Source organism: Macrobrachium rosenbergii, chromosome 11 (assembly GCF_040412425.1).
Source record: "Macrobrachium rosenbergii isolate ZJJX-2024 chromosome 11, ASM4041242v1, whole genome shotgun sequence".
Lineage (NCBI taxonomy): Eukaryota > Metazoa > Arthropoda > Malacostraca > Decapoda > Palaemonidae > Macrobrachium > Macrobrachium rosenbergii.
In genome coordinates this window covers 40,488,117-40,504,691 of record NC_089751.1, presented here as the reverse complement: position 1 = coordinate 40,504,691, position 16,575 = coordinate 40,488,117, and the positions used below count along the sequence as shown (strand labels likewise).

The following is a 16,575-nucleotide window of genomic DNA, read 5'->3' as shown; positions in this document are numbered from 1 at the left end:
TATGGGATAGGATAGGCCAGCCTGAAGGGCAAAGCCAATGAACTACTTGCAAAGGTCAAGCGAGAACAGTTATCAGGTTTTTTAAACTTTATAAATGCTCAAATAAATTTAACAACATGGATACAATTGTGCAGTAATCAAGTTAAAGATCAACTAGCTCAAACATGCAACCCACAACTAAAGATCAGCACATATTTGTGGATCATGCAGTCCCTAACCCCACACACAAAAGCTAAGTACAAAACTCTTGTAAAGACTATACATGAATCGGACTCTTCTATTATTACTCTACAGTCTGAGCAAGATTTACCCCCATGAACCCAAGGATGGTAGAAATACTAAACGATTAAACTTAGAAACTTCACAGAGAAACTTCACAGATTAGTTACAGCAAAACCGGGTATGAGCTTGGCTGAGAAACAGACAATATAATGCACCTTACCCTACTGAATGCCACTTGAGAAGGACCCCTTTGCCCACTCTGCATGCTCAGTCTACAGCTCGGTTTGCTCATCAAACTCTCCACATTGGAGATTTTATCAATTGTAAATCTCTGCTCATCAAAAACCTAGTCCTTCTAACACCAAACACATGAACCATGCAACCACTTTAATTACTAGAACACCACACGAATATTCACATAATCAAATTAGAACCCTAATCTCTTGCTGCCTGCCCCATCCCTCTGATTACCAATCCTGCGTGTGATGAAGGATTTGTCTCGAAAAAAAAAAAGGGATCCAATTCTTTTTTGCTACACATCTCTCAAAAAAGAAGAAGGCATTCTTGGAGAGAGGGCGCAAAGGATTTTTAACTGAACACCAGAGGTTATGAAAATCCCCTCTGATCATCTTGGTTCTCTCGAGGTAATGTTTTAATGCTCTCACTGGGCATAAAACTCTCTCTTGGTCCAAAGGTCCAACCAATTCTGTAAGGATCTTAATTGAGAATGAAAGAGGCCATGGATTAGAAGGGTTCTCGTTCTTTGCTAAGAACCTTAAGATGTACATACATACTGCATCTCCTTGGGAGAAACGGACTTATCCAGAGCTCGCAGTTCACTGACTTGTCTTGCTGTGGCTAATACAATAAAAAATAGAGTCTTCCTGGATGAGTCTCTAAAAGATGTGTTTAGTGGTTCAAAAGGGGGCCTAACAACCAATGCAGTATTACATATAGATTCCAAGTACAGGTAACTGGAATTTGAGTGTTCCGTTTCGTGGTATCAAATGACTTAATCAAGTACGAAATATCTGAGTTTGAAGAAAGGTCCAAACCTCTATGCTTGAACACTGAATTCAGCATAGATCTGTAACCTCTGATTGTAGGTGTTGACAAACCGCAGGAAGATCCCAGGTAGAGTAAAAAATCTGCTAATTGGGCTATAGATGTTTCAGAAGAAGAGATGGCATGTCTTACACCATCTGTGAAATACTGCCCATTTAGCTTGGTAGAGTTTGGAAAAGGATTCACGTCTACACCTAGTAATAGCATTTGCAACCTCTCCTGAAAAACCTTTCGCTCTCACAAGCTTCCTGACAGTTTGAAGCCTGTCAGAGCCTAAAAGTAATTGAAGTGAGGTTGTCTGAGCAAATTTTTCCTCCGTGGAAGGAGCCGTGGGAAGTCCGACAGAAGTTCTAGAAGGTCCGGGAACCATTCCTTTTGAGGCTAAAAGGGTGCCACCAGAATCAATGACGTGTTGTGGGAATTCGTGAACTTGTTTATGACTTCCCTCACTAAACTCAGTGGAGGAAAAGCGTAAACCTCAAGGTCCGACCAGTCCTGGAGCATCACATCCGTTGCCCATGCTTGAGGGTCCAGCACCGGAGAACAATACAGGGGAAGGTGATGGTTCCTGGACGTTGCAACCAAGTCTACCAACGGCTTTCCCCACTGATTCTACAGGTTGGTGCATGCCTGTGGATTCAGCAACCATTCCATGGGTAGAACCTCTTTGCAACAGCTCAACCCGTCCACTAACATGTTCAACTTGCCCTGAACAAAGCGGGTAAGGATCTGGGTGTTTTTGCTGCGATCCCAAAGAAGGAGATCTCTGGCTACTTCGCACAGCAAAAAGGAATGGGTTCCTCCCTAGTGCTGAATATATGCTAGAGCAGATGCGTTTCTGAATGAACTGCTACAATTGCAATGCGAGTAACTGAAGCAAAATGCTGAAGCGCCAGGTGAACTGCCTTCAGCTCCTTCAGGTTTATGTGTAACCTTCTCTCTTGTGGGGACCATGTTCCTGCTACTTTCAAGTGTCCTAGAATTGCTTCCCAACCCAGATCCGATGCGTCAGATAACAATGTTAGGCTCGGGTTTGGTTGAAGCAGAGATTTTTCTACAAGGAATCTCCCTTCTTCGAGCCACCACCGAAGGTCTTCCTTTATTTCCGGTGTGATGGGGAATACAGAGCAATCTGGCAGTCTTCCATTTCCAGTTGGCCTTTAGGAAGAATTGTAAAGGCCTTGCATGCAATCTCCCTAACGGTACGAACATCTCGATGGAGGAGAGGGTTCCCAACAGACTCAGCCAATCGTCGGTAGAGCAGGACTGTAGCATTAGGGAGTGACTGACTTTCTGGTTGCATGACTGAATTCTCTTGTTGGACGGAAAAGCCTGAAAAATCTGACACTCTATCTTCATCCCTAAATAAACTATCGACTAAGAAGGGACTAACTGGGATTTCTCTTGATTCATTAGGATGCCGAAATTTTGGGATAACTGAAGAGTTTTGTGAAGATCCTCCATACATTTCTTCTGGGATGACGATCGTAGGAGCCAGTCGTCCAGACATAGGCATGCTTTTATGCCCATTAGGTGAAGCCATTGTGATTGAGAGGCGAGAATTCTGATGAAGGCTTGAGGGGCTGTGGACAACCTGAAGCACAGAGCCCGAAACTGGAAAACCTTGTCCTGGAATACAAACCTCAAGTATTTTCTGGATTCCCGGTGTATTGGGATATGGAAGTAAGCGTCTTTCATGTCGATGGATACCATCCAGTCCCCTTGACGAATCGCAGCGAGAAGTGAGTTGTTCATCTGCATCTTGAACTTGTGGTTTGGATGAAGTTCAGAGTGCTTGCATCCAGGACAGGCCTCCAGCGCCCCTACGTCTTGGGGACTACGAATAGGCGGTTGTAAAACCCCTTTGATAATAAGTCTTCCACCACTTCTATCGCTCTTTTCTGAAGAAGAGCTGTAACCTCCTTTGAGAGGGTAGAAAACTTCTTTGAGCCTTCTGAATATACCTTTAAGGTGATGGGAGAAGACGTTAAAGGAGGTCTCTTCTTGAAGGGGATTGAATAACCTTCTTCGAGTACTTGAAGCACCCGCGGTTCCACTGATCTGGCTTCCCATTGTTTCCAAAAATGAAGGAATCTGGCGCCCACTGGTAGACGGAGGACTGGATCCTCACTTGCTAGAGGCAGGTCTTGAGGAGGATTTCTTCGTGATGGGCTGGATGGATCTAGAGTTCGAGCATGGACGATCTTGTGGTCTTCCTCTGCCACCTCGAAAAGGTCATGGTTTTAGGGGAGAGAAAGGTCTAGTGTTGAAAGACACTGAAGCAGCACGGTTCGAATCCTTCGGTCACTTGGCTGATTGTGCTAGAAGGTCATGGGCTGCTTTCTTTTTCAGTTCTGTAGCCATCCGTTCTACTGTAGCTTGAGGGAAAAGGCTACTCTTGTCCGAAGGGGCAAAGAGAAGAGACGATCTCTGTGAAGGGGTAACTCCTTTGGTCATGAAGGAGCACCACAACTCCCTTTTCTTTAGCATGCCCGTAGAAAAAAGGGCAGCTAACTCTTGGGCCCCATCTCTAATGGCCTTACTGGCACAAGAAAGTACATCGAGCCAATCTGCCACAAAATTGTCCTGCAGTGATGAGCAATCTTCAATTTTCTTCGTCAGGGTGTCTACCGCCCAGTCGAGGAAACTGAAGATCTCAAAAGACCTTATACATGTCCTTCACTAAATGGTCAAGTTCTGCTGCAGAAAACATTATTTTGGCCGGGTCGAAAGCCGATCTATGAGCGGGATTGGTCAGGCCGGATAAATCCCCTTGGGAGGAGGTAGAAATCCCAAAGGAGGGGAACAAAAAACAGACGTACCTGATTCCCTCTTCTTAGACAACCAAGAATCAATGCCTGCTAAAGCCTTCTTGGAAGAAATAGAAAGAGCCATCTTCGGGAGTTTAGCAGATCCTACGGGTTGCTGCAACATGAAGGAGGACCCAGGTGAAGAAGGCGCCGCAGTAGAGAAGTATGAAGGAAAACAAAACGGAAAATAATTTAGTAGGGAAGCAAACGATGACGAAGGTTGCTCCTGTTCTGGTTCCTCTTCTGCTGAAGAAATAGCAGAAAGTGCCAAGTCCTGTTGAGTATCTTCTGGTTTCTGAGGAAAAGTTGAAGGTTTCTACAAAAGTTCCAAGATATTGTCCAACTCTTGATGAATAAGAAGTAGAGAATCTTGAGTTGGAGGTACAAACGTTGCCTTGGGGCGCTCTGGGACAGGAGGCGAAGGTACAGCCTTCGTATCTAGCGACTTACAGGTGATGCAGCAACAAGGTGACCCACTGTTATCAGGACATCTGAATCCGATGAACCTTCGGAAACACTGACCAAAACTGCACGAGAGCTAGAAGACACTGGAAGATCAGGAGCTACTGGGAGCTCTGATCCCATGGGGTGATCAGCTCCCTTTGTATGCCTGTGAGGCTCATTCAAATCAGAATCAGAACTGCTGGAAGACAAGGTGTGATCCACTGGAACAACTTTCCAGCGCGAAGCTACCGAAACCTGGGAAATAGCCACAGGTTCGGTTGAGGAGTAACTACTCGTGGGCAAACCCCACCAACCTCCCTTGGACTTATGGTTTGCCTCCTCCCAGGTGCAGGGGAATTTGGCAGGGACCTCCGTCTAGGAGCATCGGTGGGACAAGAAGCCACCCCTCCACTGACACAACACTTGCACCGGGTTCACCACTTGCCTTGTCCGAAAGGGCTCTTACTGAAGCTCCTATTTGAGCGACAGTATTCACTAATATGTCAAATTTCTTGTCGATCCAGGCTTTGAGACAGGCAATGGCACTAGGTTAAGAGGGATGGAAGCTAGGTAACGGAGTAGACGGAAGTGCGAGAGAAGTAGGAATAGGCGAGTGAGTAGTCACAGGTGTCGAAAAGACTGGTTTACGAATGGAAGACAATGAAGCTCTACCCTCGGCTCTAGCAGCCACCTTTCTATGTCTAGCCTTTTCTAGCTTATCTAAATGGGCAGTCAATATTTCCCCAGTTAACTTCATCCCAGTCTCTACATTCTTTGCACGTCAAGTCAGGAGAACAAACCTGTCCTTGGCAATGAAAACAGACTGAATGAGCGTCATATTTAGAAGAAGTCAACCTAGTATTGCAGCCTTTGCTACAATACTGGTTACTAGACACACACAAGTTTGACATTATAAGTAAAAAAAATTCACAAAAGTCTAAGCTATGCTTATCTAAGCTAAGAAAATATAGCGCAGATGCTACCAAAGTACAGAATACTTCACCAGATCCTTTGATAATAATCAAAACCATCCAGTGAACACTCCTGAACATCAAAACAAAGCTACTGAACAACCAATGTATGGTCATTGAGCAGCAGAAATGAACTGAGCTCTTTAGCTATGCTGTACCTATAATTCCCCAGAAGTGGGCGGGGCACTTGCCTGCACCAAAACTAAAGAGCGCTACCGTGAATTTCAAATCTAAAGCTGCTGTTAAAGTAGAAACTAATAGCTATGTAGTGACTTGGAAGTTACATATATAAAACCAAGATTTTAAGATGCGAGTTCTCATTTCTTACGATGTATGAATGGAAGAAAATCACCATTTAAACCATGGAGGAGTTATGTAAACTAGCAACTCTTAAGAGAATACATAAATGGAAAGATGAAGCCGTCATAAAGGAGCCTTTGAACTTTACTTTCCAAACAAAGTAACTCGTCAACAGTAACTATCCAAAGAAAGACGAGTTCCCAGGTCCTTTGGCAGGGAGTGAGGCTATCTTACAAAAAGAGGAGGGAAAATTGTGAGAACACTTGTTTCCCCATGGGTAGTGGGAAATGAGAATGAGACAATGATTGGAATTGGAACTGGAATATGACTTAAGCCAAAGGTCAAGAGCTGGGACCTATGAGGTCATTCAGCACCGAAAGGGAAACTGAGAGTAAAGGTGGTTTTGGTGGTGTAACAGGAGGAAAACCTCACACTTACCTTATGAAATGGTTGTTAGGAGAGTGTGGAAGGAAGTTGGAAGAGAGATAATAAGAACAAAGGAACAGTAAAAGGAATGAAAGCGGTTGCAGCTAGAGGCCAAGGGGGCGCTGCAAAGAACCTTAAGTAAGGCCTATAGTGTACTGCATGAGGTGCACTGATGACTCTTCTTCCCTATGGAGGGAGACTGATGGAAAGAGGTAATGGAAGTGCTGTACCTCTGCAACTGCCCCTTAAGGATCTAGAGAGATTCCATTGAGAGTCAAGGAGTTTGGTAATGAAGACCCTATACACTTTTCTGGACAAATCTTAAGGTAAACACAGGAGAGTAAACAATGCACCTTTCTGGACAAATCTCTAATTACACATGTGAAAGCCAGTTTCAGACTTGTGATGAACAAAATAAGTAGAGGAGAGAAGACAGAGGTATTCAAAGGTTGAAATGAAATGGAATGCAATATAGAACTTAGGCCAAAGGCCAATCCCTGGGACCTGTGATGAGGTCATTCAGCACAAACAGAAATTGACAGAAGATCTGAAAGGTGTGACAGGAGGAAAACCTCGCTGTTGCACTATGAATCAATTGTTAGGAGAGGTTGGAAAGTAAGATGAAAGGAAGAATATGAATGGAGGTACAGTAAAAGGAATGAAAGGGGTTGCAGCTAGGGACTGAAGGGACACTGCTAAGAACCTTAAGTAATGCTTACAGTGCACCGCATGAGGTGCACTGATAGCACGACCCCCCTACGGGGATTCAAAGATTGAGATTTCTGTCATGTGGTAAGGAATCTCAAAGTACTGGAAAATCTTTCACATGCAGAAATAGAATCCATCATTTTTTGTGTTTTAGTCTTTATCAGCAAATTCATAAATGTTTCCTTTCCCTATGCAGATAATTATTGTTGTCTAGAGGAGAAGTGATCATCAATTCCTGTAGGTTTCCTTCTTTACAATCTAAAGCCAGAATATTGGCTATGCATGCAGCCTCTCTGGTTGTCTTCGCTACTCAAGCTATAATAGACAACTGATGATAGTGTGTGCAATCTTTCTAACACTGAGTGACCAAACTGATGACTGTACAATCATGAGAGAGAGAGAGCTTTGGGGACCTTTAGAAATGTAACTTGATGGGGCTGTAAAAACAGCACCCCATGTAACACTAATGGATATTTTAAGCAGGTCTGGTTTCTTGAATACAAGCAGAACTTGGTAGATCATTTGTTTAGATCAGGAACTGTTGCAATGATCCAGGAATCAAGAAGCAATTGAGGTTCCTTTGTATTGTACCCGAGTGTGAAAAGTGCTCAGATTTAAAACTGTGGCCCCTAATAATGGAGAGGTATTAAGAAACATGAGGAGGTAGACTACCCTTGGGAAAACTCCCTAACACAAATCAAAGAGAATGGTACAGAATTTCACAATTACAAGAGTCCTTGCTCAGAAGTAGGATTCATGCTGACAGGGCATCTGTAAGGTGATGAACCATCATGAAAATGGGTCAGTACTCCAGAAACAAGTATTGATCATGTCTTGCACCTATTGAAGGTTACTTGGTACTGGGCACAGGCAGTACTGGGTCAAAGGCTGACTTTGGCACATGCTACAATCAGTCTGAATCAGGCAATGGCATAAACACCACCTGTGCCCATACCTAGAAAGGATTGCTGCCCTGTACACAGTGAAATAGGGTAGATATCATGACAGAACTAACTATTTGACTCTGTCATTCACAAATTCTTAAAATTATAAGTTTTGTATCATCAAATCTCCAATGATGGACTTAAGTGTATTTAAGTAAAATTTTACTTTAAACCATTACTGTATTGCATGTTGGACCTGAATATATAATTTTCAAAAGGTTTAATATGTGCTTTGAACTTTTCTTACATTTGTTTCATTAGCAAATGCCCTACAAACCACACCTAACCCAACCCAACCTAACCTAACCTAGGGTACCAGGTGCATTGATATTAGTTTTGAAGAGTTCAATAAACTAACCTTTATCTGAATGAGAATTATCAATGGGATTAAGGTCCTTGTATTTCACGTCAGTGTTTTCATCCCACCCAAAAATCCTTGGTAGAACTATGCTCTGCATCGGGTATTACCATGGAAATTTACTTTTCCTGTAGTATTTTGGTTGCTTATTAACAATTTGCAATTATTTTTTGGTGGTTGACTGTAATTAACTTGTAATTAACACCAGAACTGATATGTTTTTGTATGCTGGCCATCCTGGAATGCTATCACGCATGTGCAATGTTATAGGGTAGGTTTTAGTAAAAAGTGGAGTTTCCTTCACCAGGGGGTCAGGGGGGCTGAGCCTCCTGGCTAGGTTACACAGCCTGCTAGGTTAGGTTAGGTTAGGGTACGTTAGGTTAGTATAGTTCCTTTTATAACAGGTTTCCTTAGCCAATCCCTTGAACATGGCTCGCTAATGACATCACTTGTGAATGCGCGGAACCATTTCATAACAGCAATATGGCAGTCCGTGTGGAGTTACCCTGTAGTTTTATCAAATCCTACTTTAAGGTTGGCCAATTTAAGAAAAAACACATTAATGGAAAGAGGAATATATGCAAATGCACATGGTGTAAGAAAAAAAATTCTAAAAATTTTTCCCTACCTTCCATGGGAAATTGAAAGTGACTATTTAAAACCCTGTGTGGGGCCTCTTTTACAAGACACTCATAAAAATATGTTAATTTTACCAAGTTATGCATGTTTTTTCTAATAATTTATTTTATTTTTTGTAGAATTATAATTACAGCTTACAATATCATCATAACAGATAAGAACTAAAATCAGTAACAAATTTATGAGATTTACTGGGATGGGGAGATGCAGTAATTTTTTGTGAGGCATACATGTTATTTCTAATATTTCTTTTCTAAATTACAAGTTTAGCCAACATACTATCATAAAAGATAAGAACTAAAACCAACAGCAATCCCTGGGTATATTTGTGAGCAAATAAATAAAAAGACATACTTGAGTGGCAGAGAGGCAGTACATTCCCCCTCTAAAATCTCAAGGCATACTGATTAATGGCTCTCCCGAATTGAGCTAAATGGTTGCCATAATCATTTATGGCCCACTGGAGTGTTATGAACATTTTTCCCACTATATTCGGTAGAACTATAGGGTAGCTACGCGTCGCTGACGATACTATAACTTGACTTTTTCTACAGTTTTTTGGTTACTAATTATGAATTTACCTTTCATTTTTGGCGCTTGAGTCTAATTAACCTGTAATTAACCCCCGAAGTCCATCCAACAAGACAGAGCATGGGTACGTCTGTTTCGAACGGTTCATATCCCGTCCGGCAAGTGCAATAACTTGTTAATGTATGGTACCCCCCCCCCGGACCAGTACTAAACACGGCGAAGGGACATTCCATTTGGCCGACAACAAACAGATGCACCGCCAGTATCAGAACCCCTAAAAATGTAGAAAAAACCAGTTGAAAACGTAAAAACAGGCGCGGAGCTAACATATAGGGTATTATTTCACTTATGGACATTAATTGCTTTCAACATAAAATATAGGTTTTTCTGTTGTATTATGATGTGATTTGAATGATTTTGAGGTTTATTTCCATCGCAAATGAATACTTATCCTTCCCCGGCAAATGATATACTGTATACAAAATTAATAAAATTACGACGTGTCAGAATACTGCACCCCCCTCTCCATAGCTAATAAGGCAAAACTGAGTTTACTGATTACAGTTTTGCTGTATTAGCTATGGAAAGGGGGGTTGCAGTATTCTGACAAGTCGTAATTTTATTAATTTTGTATACAGTATATCATTTGCCCGAAGGATAAGTATTCATTTGCGATGGAAATAAACCTCAAAATCATTCAAATCACATCATAATACAACAGAAAAACCTATATTTTATGTTGAAAGCAATTAATGTCCATAAGTAAAATAATACCATATATAGAATTACCCTAAATTCATCCAAAACGAATGGTGCATAATATTAATACTCATATGAGGATTCCCGTCCATTACCCAAAACCTCTTATGGATAATCATATGAAGATTCCTGTCCATTAAGGGTTACAGTAAAATAATACATTTCCAGGTTCATGCGAGTAATGGCAAAAAGTCACCTGAAAACTAAATAAGCAAAAGAAAAAATAAAATACAGTGATGAATTCTAACCTAACCTTCCTTTACATGGCTTAGCCTTGGTCATACTTTTTACATTTGAATTGCCTGTCACATATTTGAGCAAGAACTTATTTTTACTTTTGACAAGAAGCATGGACACTTCCCTACTGGTGCTTGGTTTTTTCCAACTCAAAAAACCTTATCCTAACTAAGGGCCCCGTAACTGTCAGATTCACGGGTAGGTGCGAAACATAAAATCGAATGGTTGGTAATTCTAAGCCGGCTGTCCGCGGTGAGCTAGACTATGGCAATTGACGTTTTTCTATGTTATTTTACTTCCTTTACAAGAATTTAAAGTAATATTTTGTCGCCCGGTTGTAACTAAACTGTGATTGATCTTTGAAGACTACACGACTTGAATTACCTAACGCAGGGTAGGTCTAAGCCGGCATTCCGCGGCAAGCCCGCCCCTCCCCCCCCTCCATAGCTAATACGGCAAAATTGTAACCAGTAAACACCTCTTGGGTACGTTATGTTGGTATGTTTAGGGGTGTTTACTGGTTACAATTTTGCCGTATTAGCTATGGAGGGGTGGGGGGTTTGCCGCGGAATGCCGGCTTAGACCTACCCTGCGTTAGGCAATTCAAGTCGCGTAGTCTTAAAAGGTCAATGACAGTTTAGTTACAACCGGCCGACAAAATATTACTTTAAATTCTTGTAAAGGAAGTAAAATAACATAGAAAAACGTCAATTGCCATAGTCTAGCTCATGACTGATTTCATATTACTGTTAAAAAATATTGGTTATTTCTAACCTTACCTTGTACTGTACCTTACACACTTCCACTCACTGTTCACCACTTTCCTCTGACACTAAAGCACTGAGCAACAAGGATTCGTGAGTTTTGTTTTTGTATAGTGGTAACATCCAGTAGTTGCCAGAAATACAAACAGCTCCCAGCCGCTCTCCCTCACAAAAAAAAAATGAAATTTAAGCTATAATTTGTACCTACTTGCTGATGGTTTATGTTAATAGTTCTTCCACTGTGTGAAATAAATATGATTTTACCAATTTTTAAAATACATGTGTAAATGTCTTCCCAACAGATTTGACTAACAAAATAATAAACGTTTCCAGTGACAACCTGGCATTGTTTAATGAACTTGACCTAGGCCTTACCAATTTTAGTAACGAGTATGTTAGGTTGATGTGATTTGTAGTCAGCACATCCTTATGCTTTAAATGATTCTTTCCGTGCTGTGCAGGTACGATGAACAGTGGACATTCATTTAAAAATTCCACAACATAGAAGGGTTATCCGTGACCTGAGTCAATTTAGAATTGTGGGCTCTTGCTCCAACTCATGATTATGACACGAAATATATGCTCATGTTGAATCTGACACTAGCATTTAGATTTGTGTCTTGCAACCACATCCCCCAAAATACCAGCCAATCTATTGATGGGGTCATAATTTCTTGCATGTTAATTAGAACAGATGTCTGCGTCTTCTCTCCTCAGTTGTATGCAACTTACTGTGGAGGTGAGTACGTAAAGTAGTAAGGTGTAAGTCTGGGTAGCCTATGCTTATAACTAAAATTATGAGTAATTTTGTTTCTAACATAAAAAACTGCATTGTTTATGTCATACACCTGTTGACCTGACAAGATGAACATTAATTGTGACATAACAATGACATGTTAGCGGGAAGCGAGTTGAGAACCATTAAATCTGCCCTAGTGCCAATTCATCTGTTACATGCACGGTTTGTTATGTACTGTGCACCATCCCACCAGACTAAGGTTTGGGGTAGAGTGATGTACTTTATATGAAAAGTATTCGAGAAATGGAAATTTATTGGAAATAGCCAAATGTCTAAGGAGAACTCTGATTATCGTTACTCTTGTTTAATGTAAAATTGTTTTATATTTCAACAGATATGCATGACATGAATATAATTGAGGTTAATAATGTAACTCTTATTGCAATACTCACCAGAGAGGTAACCAGAGATATTCCTGGAGAACTGAAAGTTGGCTTAGTAGGCCTCAATAGAACATAAAACCCAAATGCAAAGGCCACCAGTACACACGCGTACATTGCAAGGAATTTGAGCACATTTTTGGCAACAGTTGAAAACATTACAATATAAACGCCGCAGCTTGGGAACTGTCCTGTGAAGAGCATAAGTCTCACCCAAGCCAGTATTATAGCAATTGCCCCAACCTTCTGTTGCCACATAGCTAAGCAACATGTTGCGATTGCATCCTGTTCTTCCGGGAAGATAGTCACCAAGACTTGCGGAACACACACCACCAACGACGCATCAAAGAGGTTTCCAACATTTTTTATATATAACATAGGGTTCTGTAATACTTGGACAATTTCCCTTAAAGTTAGTATACCATAAAATATCACTAAGCACCACCATGTGAATCCTACTAAACCAGGTTCTTTTCCAGCCCACCAACATTCCTGGGTAACGTTTCCTCCACTTGAATGGTTTCCGAGGATTTCTGCTAAGTATGTTGAGGTGGGGCAGTTTTTGGACGAGAGCAGAAAGCCAGTGAGACTCATCACAAACAAAAGATAATATATCACATTTGCTAGGAAGTACTTACGAACTTTGCACCATTTGAGGTGCAGGAATGTATTGCAGAGAGGATGTCTTAACAAATTTTTCCTCCCTGCCCAAAGAATGTAATGCAGCATGGCAACTTCTCTGTCTTTTAGTAAAGGGGATGGTAATTCCGATTGTGGATTTAAAGGTGACTGGCGGTGAATTTCACGGAGCTGTTTAGCATCTACTGTGAGAGGTCCAAAGTCGAAATCTACACGCAGGTGCGGGGAGTCCCGAACAGATGTGTTAGAGTGAATTGATCTGTTCAGGGCAACAGGCACTAGGGAAGGGAAGCTTTCTACCATTCTCCACATTGCAAAGCCATCTTGTATGCAGCTACCTTTGGCAACTAACAGTTCCACAGCATGTTGCACGTAGTCTCTTGCATTAGGCCTGCCCCACCACATAGTTCGGCGCAAAGCAAGTGAAAGGGCATTATAACCATCATCATTTTTTGCTGACACGGATGCCCCCTGCGACAGCAGTAATTCCAAACATGCCCCATCAAACTCATCGTCAACATAATTCACTTGCCTGGCTGCAACCAAGTGCATCGGTGTGTGCCCTTGGGCGTCCCTTCCATCAACTGTACAACCTAATTGTATGAGAACCTTAACAGCCTCTAAGGATCTTCCTCCAAGAACAGCACAGTGCAGCGGTGTGCGACCTTCATTTTCTTTGATATTTAATGTCGCTGTATTTTTCGAATCTATAAGAGCTTTGATTAATTTGGGACTTCCTGCAGTAGCAGCATTGTGGAGGGGGATACGCCCTTCTCTGTCTCGTCTTCCACGTAATGCCCCTGCCTTGAGCAGCGTTTCTACAACACTCACGATTCCTCTGTCACTGGGGTCTTGATTGGCAGCTCTGGCTGCGTAATGCAGTGGAGTGCGAGAATGATCATCCACAGGATCTGGAGACGCACCATGGGATAGGAGTAATTTTACAAGTGCTATTTGTCCGCCTGCAGCTGCCATGTGAAGTGGGGTGACCCCGTTTCCATCGGCAATAGCCACATTAGCTCCTCGGCTAAATAATTCAACCACAGCCTCCAAGAAATCATGTTTCACTGCATAGATGAGAGGCGTTCTGTTCCCTTTAGCTGCCTCACGGTGATTGACCGGTAAGCCTCTAGCCAACTGGGTTCGAACCCCAATTAAATTCTGGGTTTTAAGGGCTTCCAGCAACAAAGAAAATCTCGAGTCTGGCTGTGGACCACGCAGGACGGGAGTTTCTTGTGGTGCATTGTCCAAGGAGTCACTACGGGGAAAGATTATTTTTCGATGGATCATGATAACAAGTGTTGATCAACTAGCTTTCTAGTACAGATATTTTTCGACTACATTCAGTCATACTCCAGTGGCATACAGAGTAAACTGAAGTTATCAATTACTCATCTATGATCATAGGCTAGCATTGTATGTAAGATTCACAATAGCATCCGAAGTACAAAACAAAATCATTCTTGGATAAGGCAACGTTTTACACACGCAATTCTTTAAATATGTCATACTTATATCTCAAGATCTTTAACTAACGTAACTTCAACCAGAATTAGGTGCACTTTTCGTATGGCTTCCTTTCCACTTTCTTGAAGGAGGAAGGTAATGTCGGAATCTGAAAGAAGAAAAAAAATATATAAATAACTTTATGAAGAAAATTCTGTCAACACAAGTCATATATCCCAATATATTCAAATTCTAGTGAAACTTTAAAGTAAATCCCATTATAATTCCGCATAATTGTTACATGTGGTGATAATTTTTTTTATACCCAGATTTTGTACCATTAATTTCAATCTGGTCACAATGAAAATGGTTCCTGTCCATTTTTGTAAACCGTATGTGTAAATCAAACCCAAAGATTAATTCAGTATTTGATTGTATTCTGTAAAAGACAGTTTTTCTAGTTCTTAAGTCTAAAATGTTACTGTGAAGATGTTTTTGATCCACATCAATTTTAGATAAAACAGATATATGTAACTTTGGTTCAGTTTGAACGATCATCCTTGACTGAAATCAGGATTCGAAAGAAAGGTAACGGTCTTTTGGGAAAAACGATAAATAATGGTGTCGAAGTGGTCGTAAGGTCATAACTTTAACAACAACTAAAGTATACTCGTATCTGTATAGTTGAAAAGTTAACCAGATGTTCCAACTGTATTCTGATGTATCCCTGTTTACCTCGATAAAAGCTGTCATCCGCAAAACGTTCTGACAACCTATCTGTGTAACCCCGCCCCCTCTCTCTCTCTCTCTCTCTCTCTCTCTCACACACACACATTGATAAGTTTTCATCGTAAGATCCATATTACACCTTATTTCCTTGATATTCTCGCCCTAAACCGATTCCAAACACTGAAGTACTGCAATTCCTGTCACGCCAATGCCTCTTCCTTCCATCCCGGTCAGTGATTATCAATTAGCCCTGTACATCATCACTATCAGCCACTTCAAGGAGTGACTTATGCCCAGAGTTCAACTACTTGACGGAGAATACTTGAAAGACGGACAGACTTTCGCCGTAAGGAAACCCACTACCCCATTCTGCATGAACAAGGGAATCCTTATTCCTCTCGGGGCAGTGGGTACTTACTTAATATTCATGTCACGGAAAGCAGGTTAGCATTGCAGTGAAGTCTTCACCGCTACTATCCAGTAAAATATATATGAATTTTGGCGGGTGGCATTCAGGAAACAGTTTATCGAAGGATAGCTAAAAATTGCAATGTATTTCAGGCGCAGTGTGAATTCGATATATCGTGCAATTTGCATGAAGTGCATTTTTTAAAAATGGTTATCCTTCGATTTGTATGTGCATATATATATATATATATATATATATATATATATATATATATATATATATATATATATATATATATATATATATATATATACATACACTATATATATACACACATGCATACACACACATACAGTATATACTGTATAACAGTCTGTTGGTTTATTTACCTTTATTAACTAGTAAGGTTTATAAGTATTATTTACACTTACTGGGCATCTGCCTGTTTATCTCTCTTTTATATACTGGTAACCTATTTTGGGGTAGTTTGCTCAACTGTTTAATGACCCTCCTTGCTTGTTCCATGAGGCTGTGTGCACATTTTGAATAATATAATAATAATAATAATAATAATAATAATAATAATAATAATAATAATAATAATAATAATAATAATAATAATAATAATAATATAGAGTGTTCTTTTTAGAGGAAGGAAGGAGGAAAGCTCTGTGCAGTCACTCACTAAGATGAATACTACCTTGTATACTAATTCAGAATTATATCAGCCACATACATATTACAGAAAGGTTCTTGCCTCTACTTCACATGCTTTCACTTCCTAAAAATTCTATTTCATGTTCCCGATTTTTCGTGGTTTTCTACTGATAACTTTCATTTACAATTAGTTAAGGCTTTGCGCTACCATGCAGGTTCCTGATTTCAACAGCATTTTTAGATTTAATTTTGCCTTGAAGGGAGCCAGAAGGATCCTCGCCAAACAAAGGGAAAGTATTGCTGCAAATGGGGCTGATGCGACCAGTGTCGAGCTTTAG

General features: G+C 40.8%; 1 protein-coding gene across 4 annotated transcripts in view; it reads right to left on the bottom strand.

The window, feature by feature from the left end:
* LOC136843347 (transient receptor potential channel pyrexia-like) overlaps positions 1–16,575 on the bottom strand; it is a 67,053-nt gene that overhangs the window by 18,016 nt on the left and 32,462 nt on the right. For all 4 annotated transcript variants that reach the window (XM_067111641.1, XM_067111642.1, XM_067111643.1 and 1 more), the window contains exon 2: positions 12,370–14,611. In XM_067111641.1, the coding sequence (XP_066967742.1) occupies positions 12,370–14,286 (1,917 nt within the window). In that variant the 5' untranslated portion in view covers positions 14,287–14,611. The remainder of the gene's footprint in view (positions 1–12,369; positions 14,612–16,575) is intronic.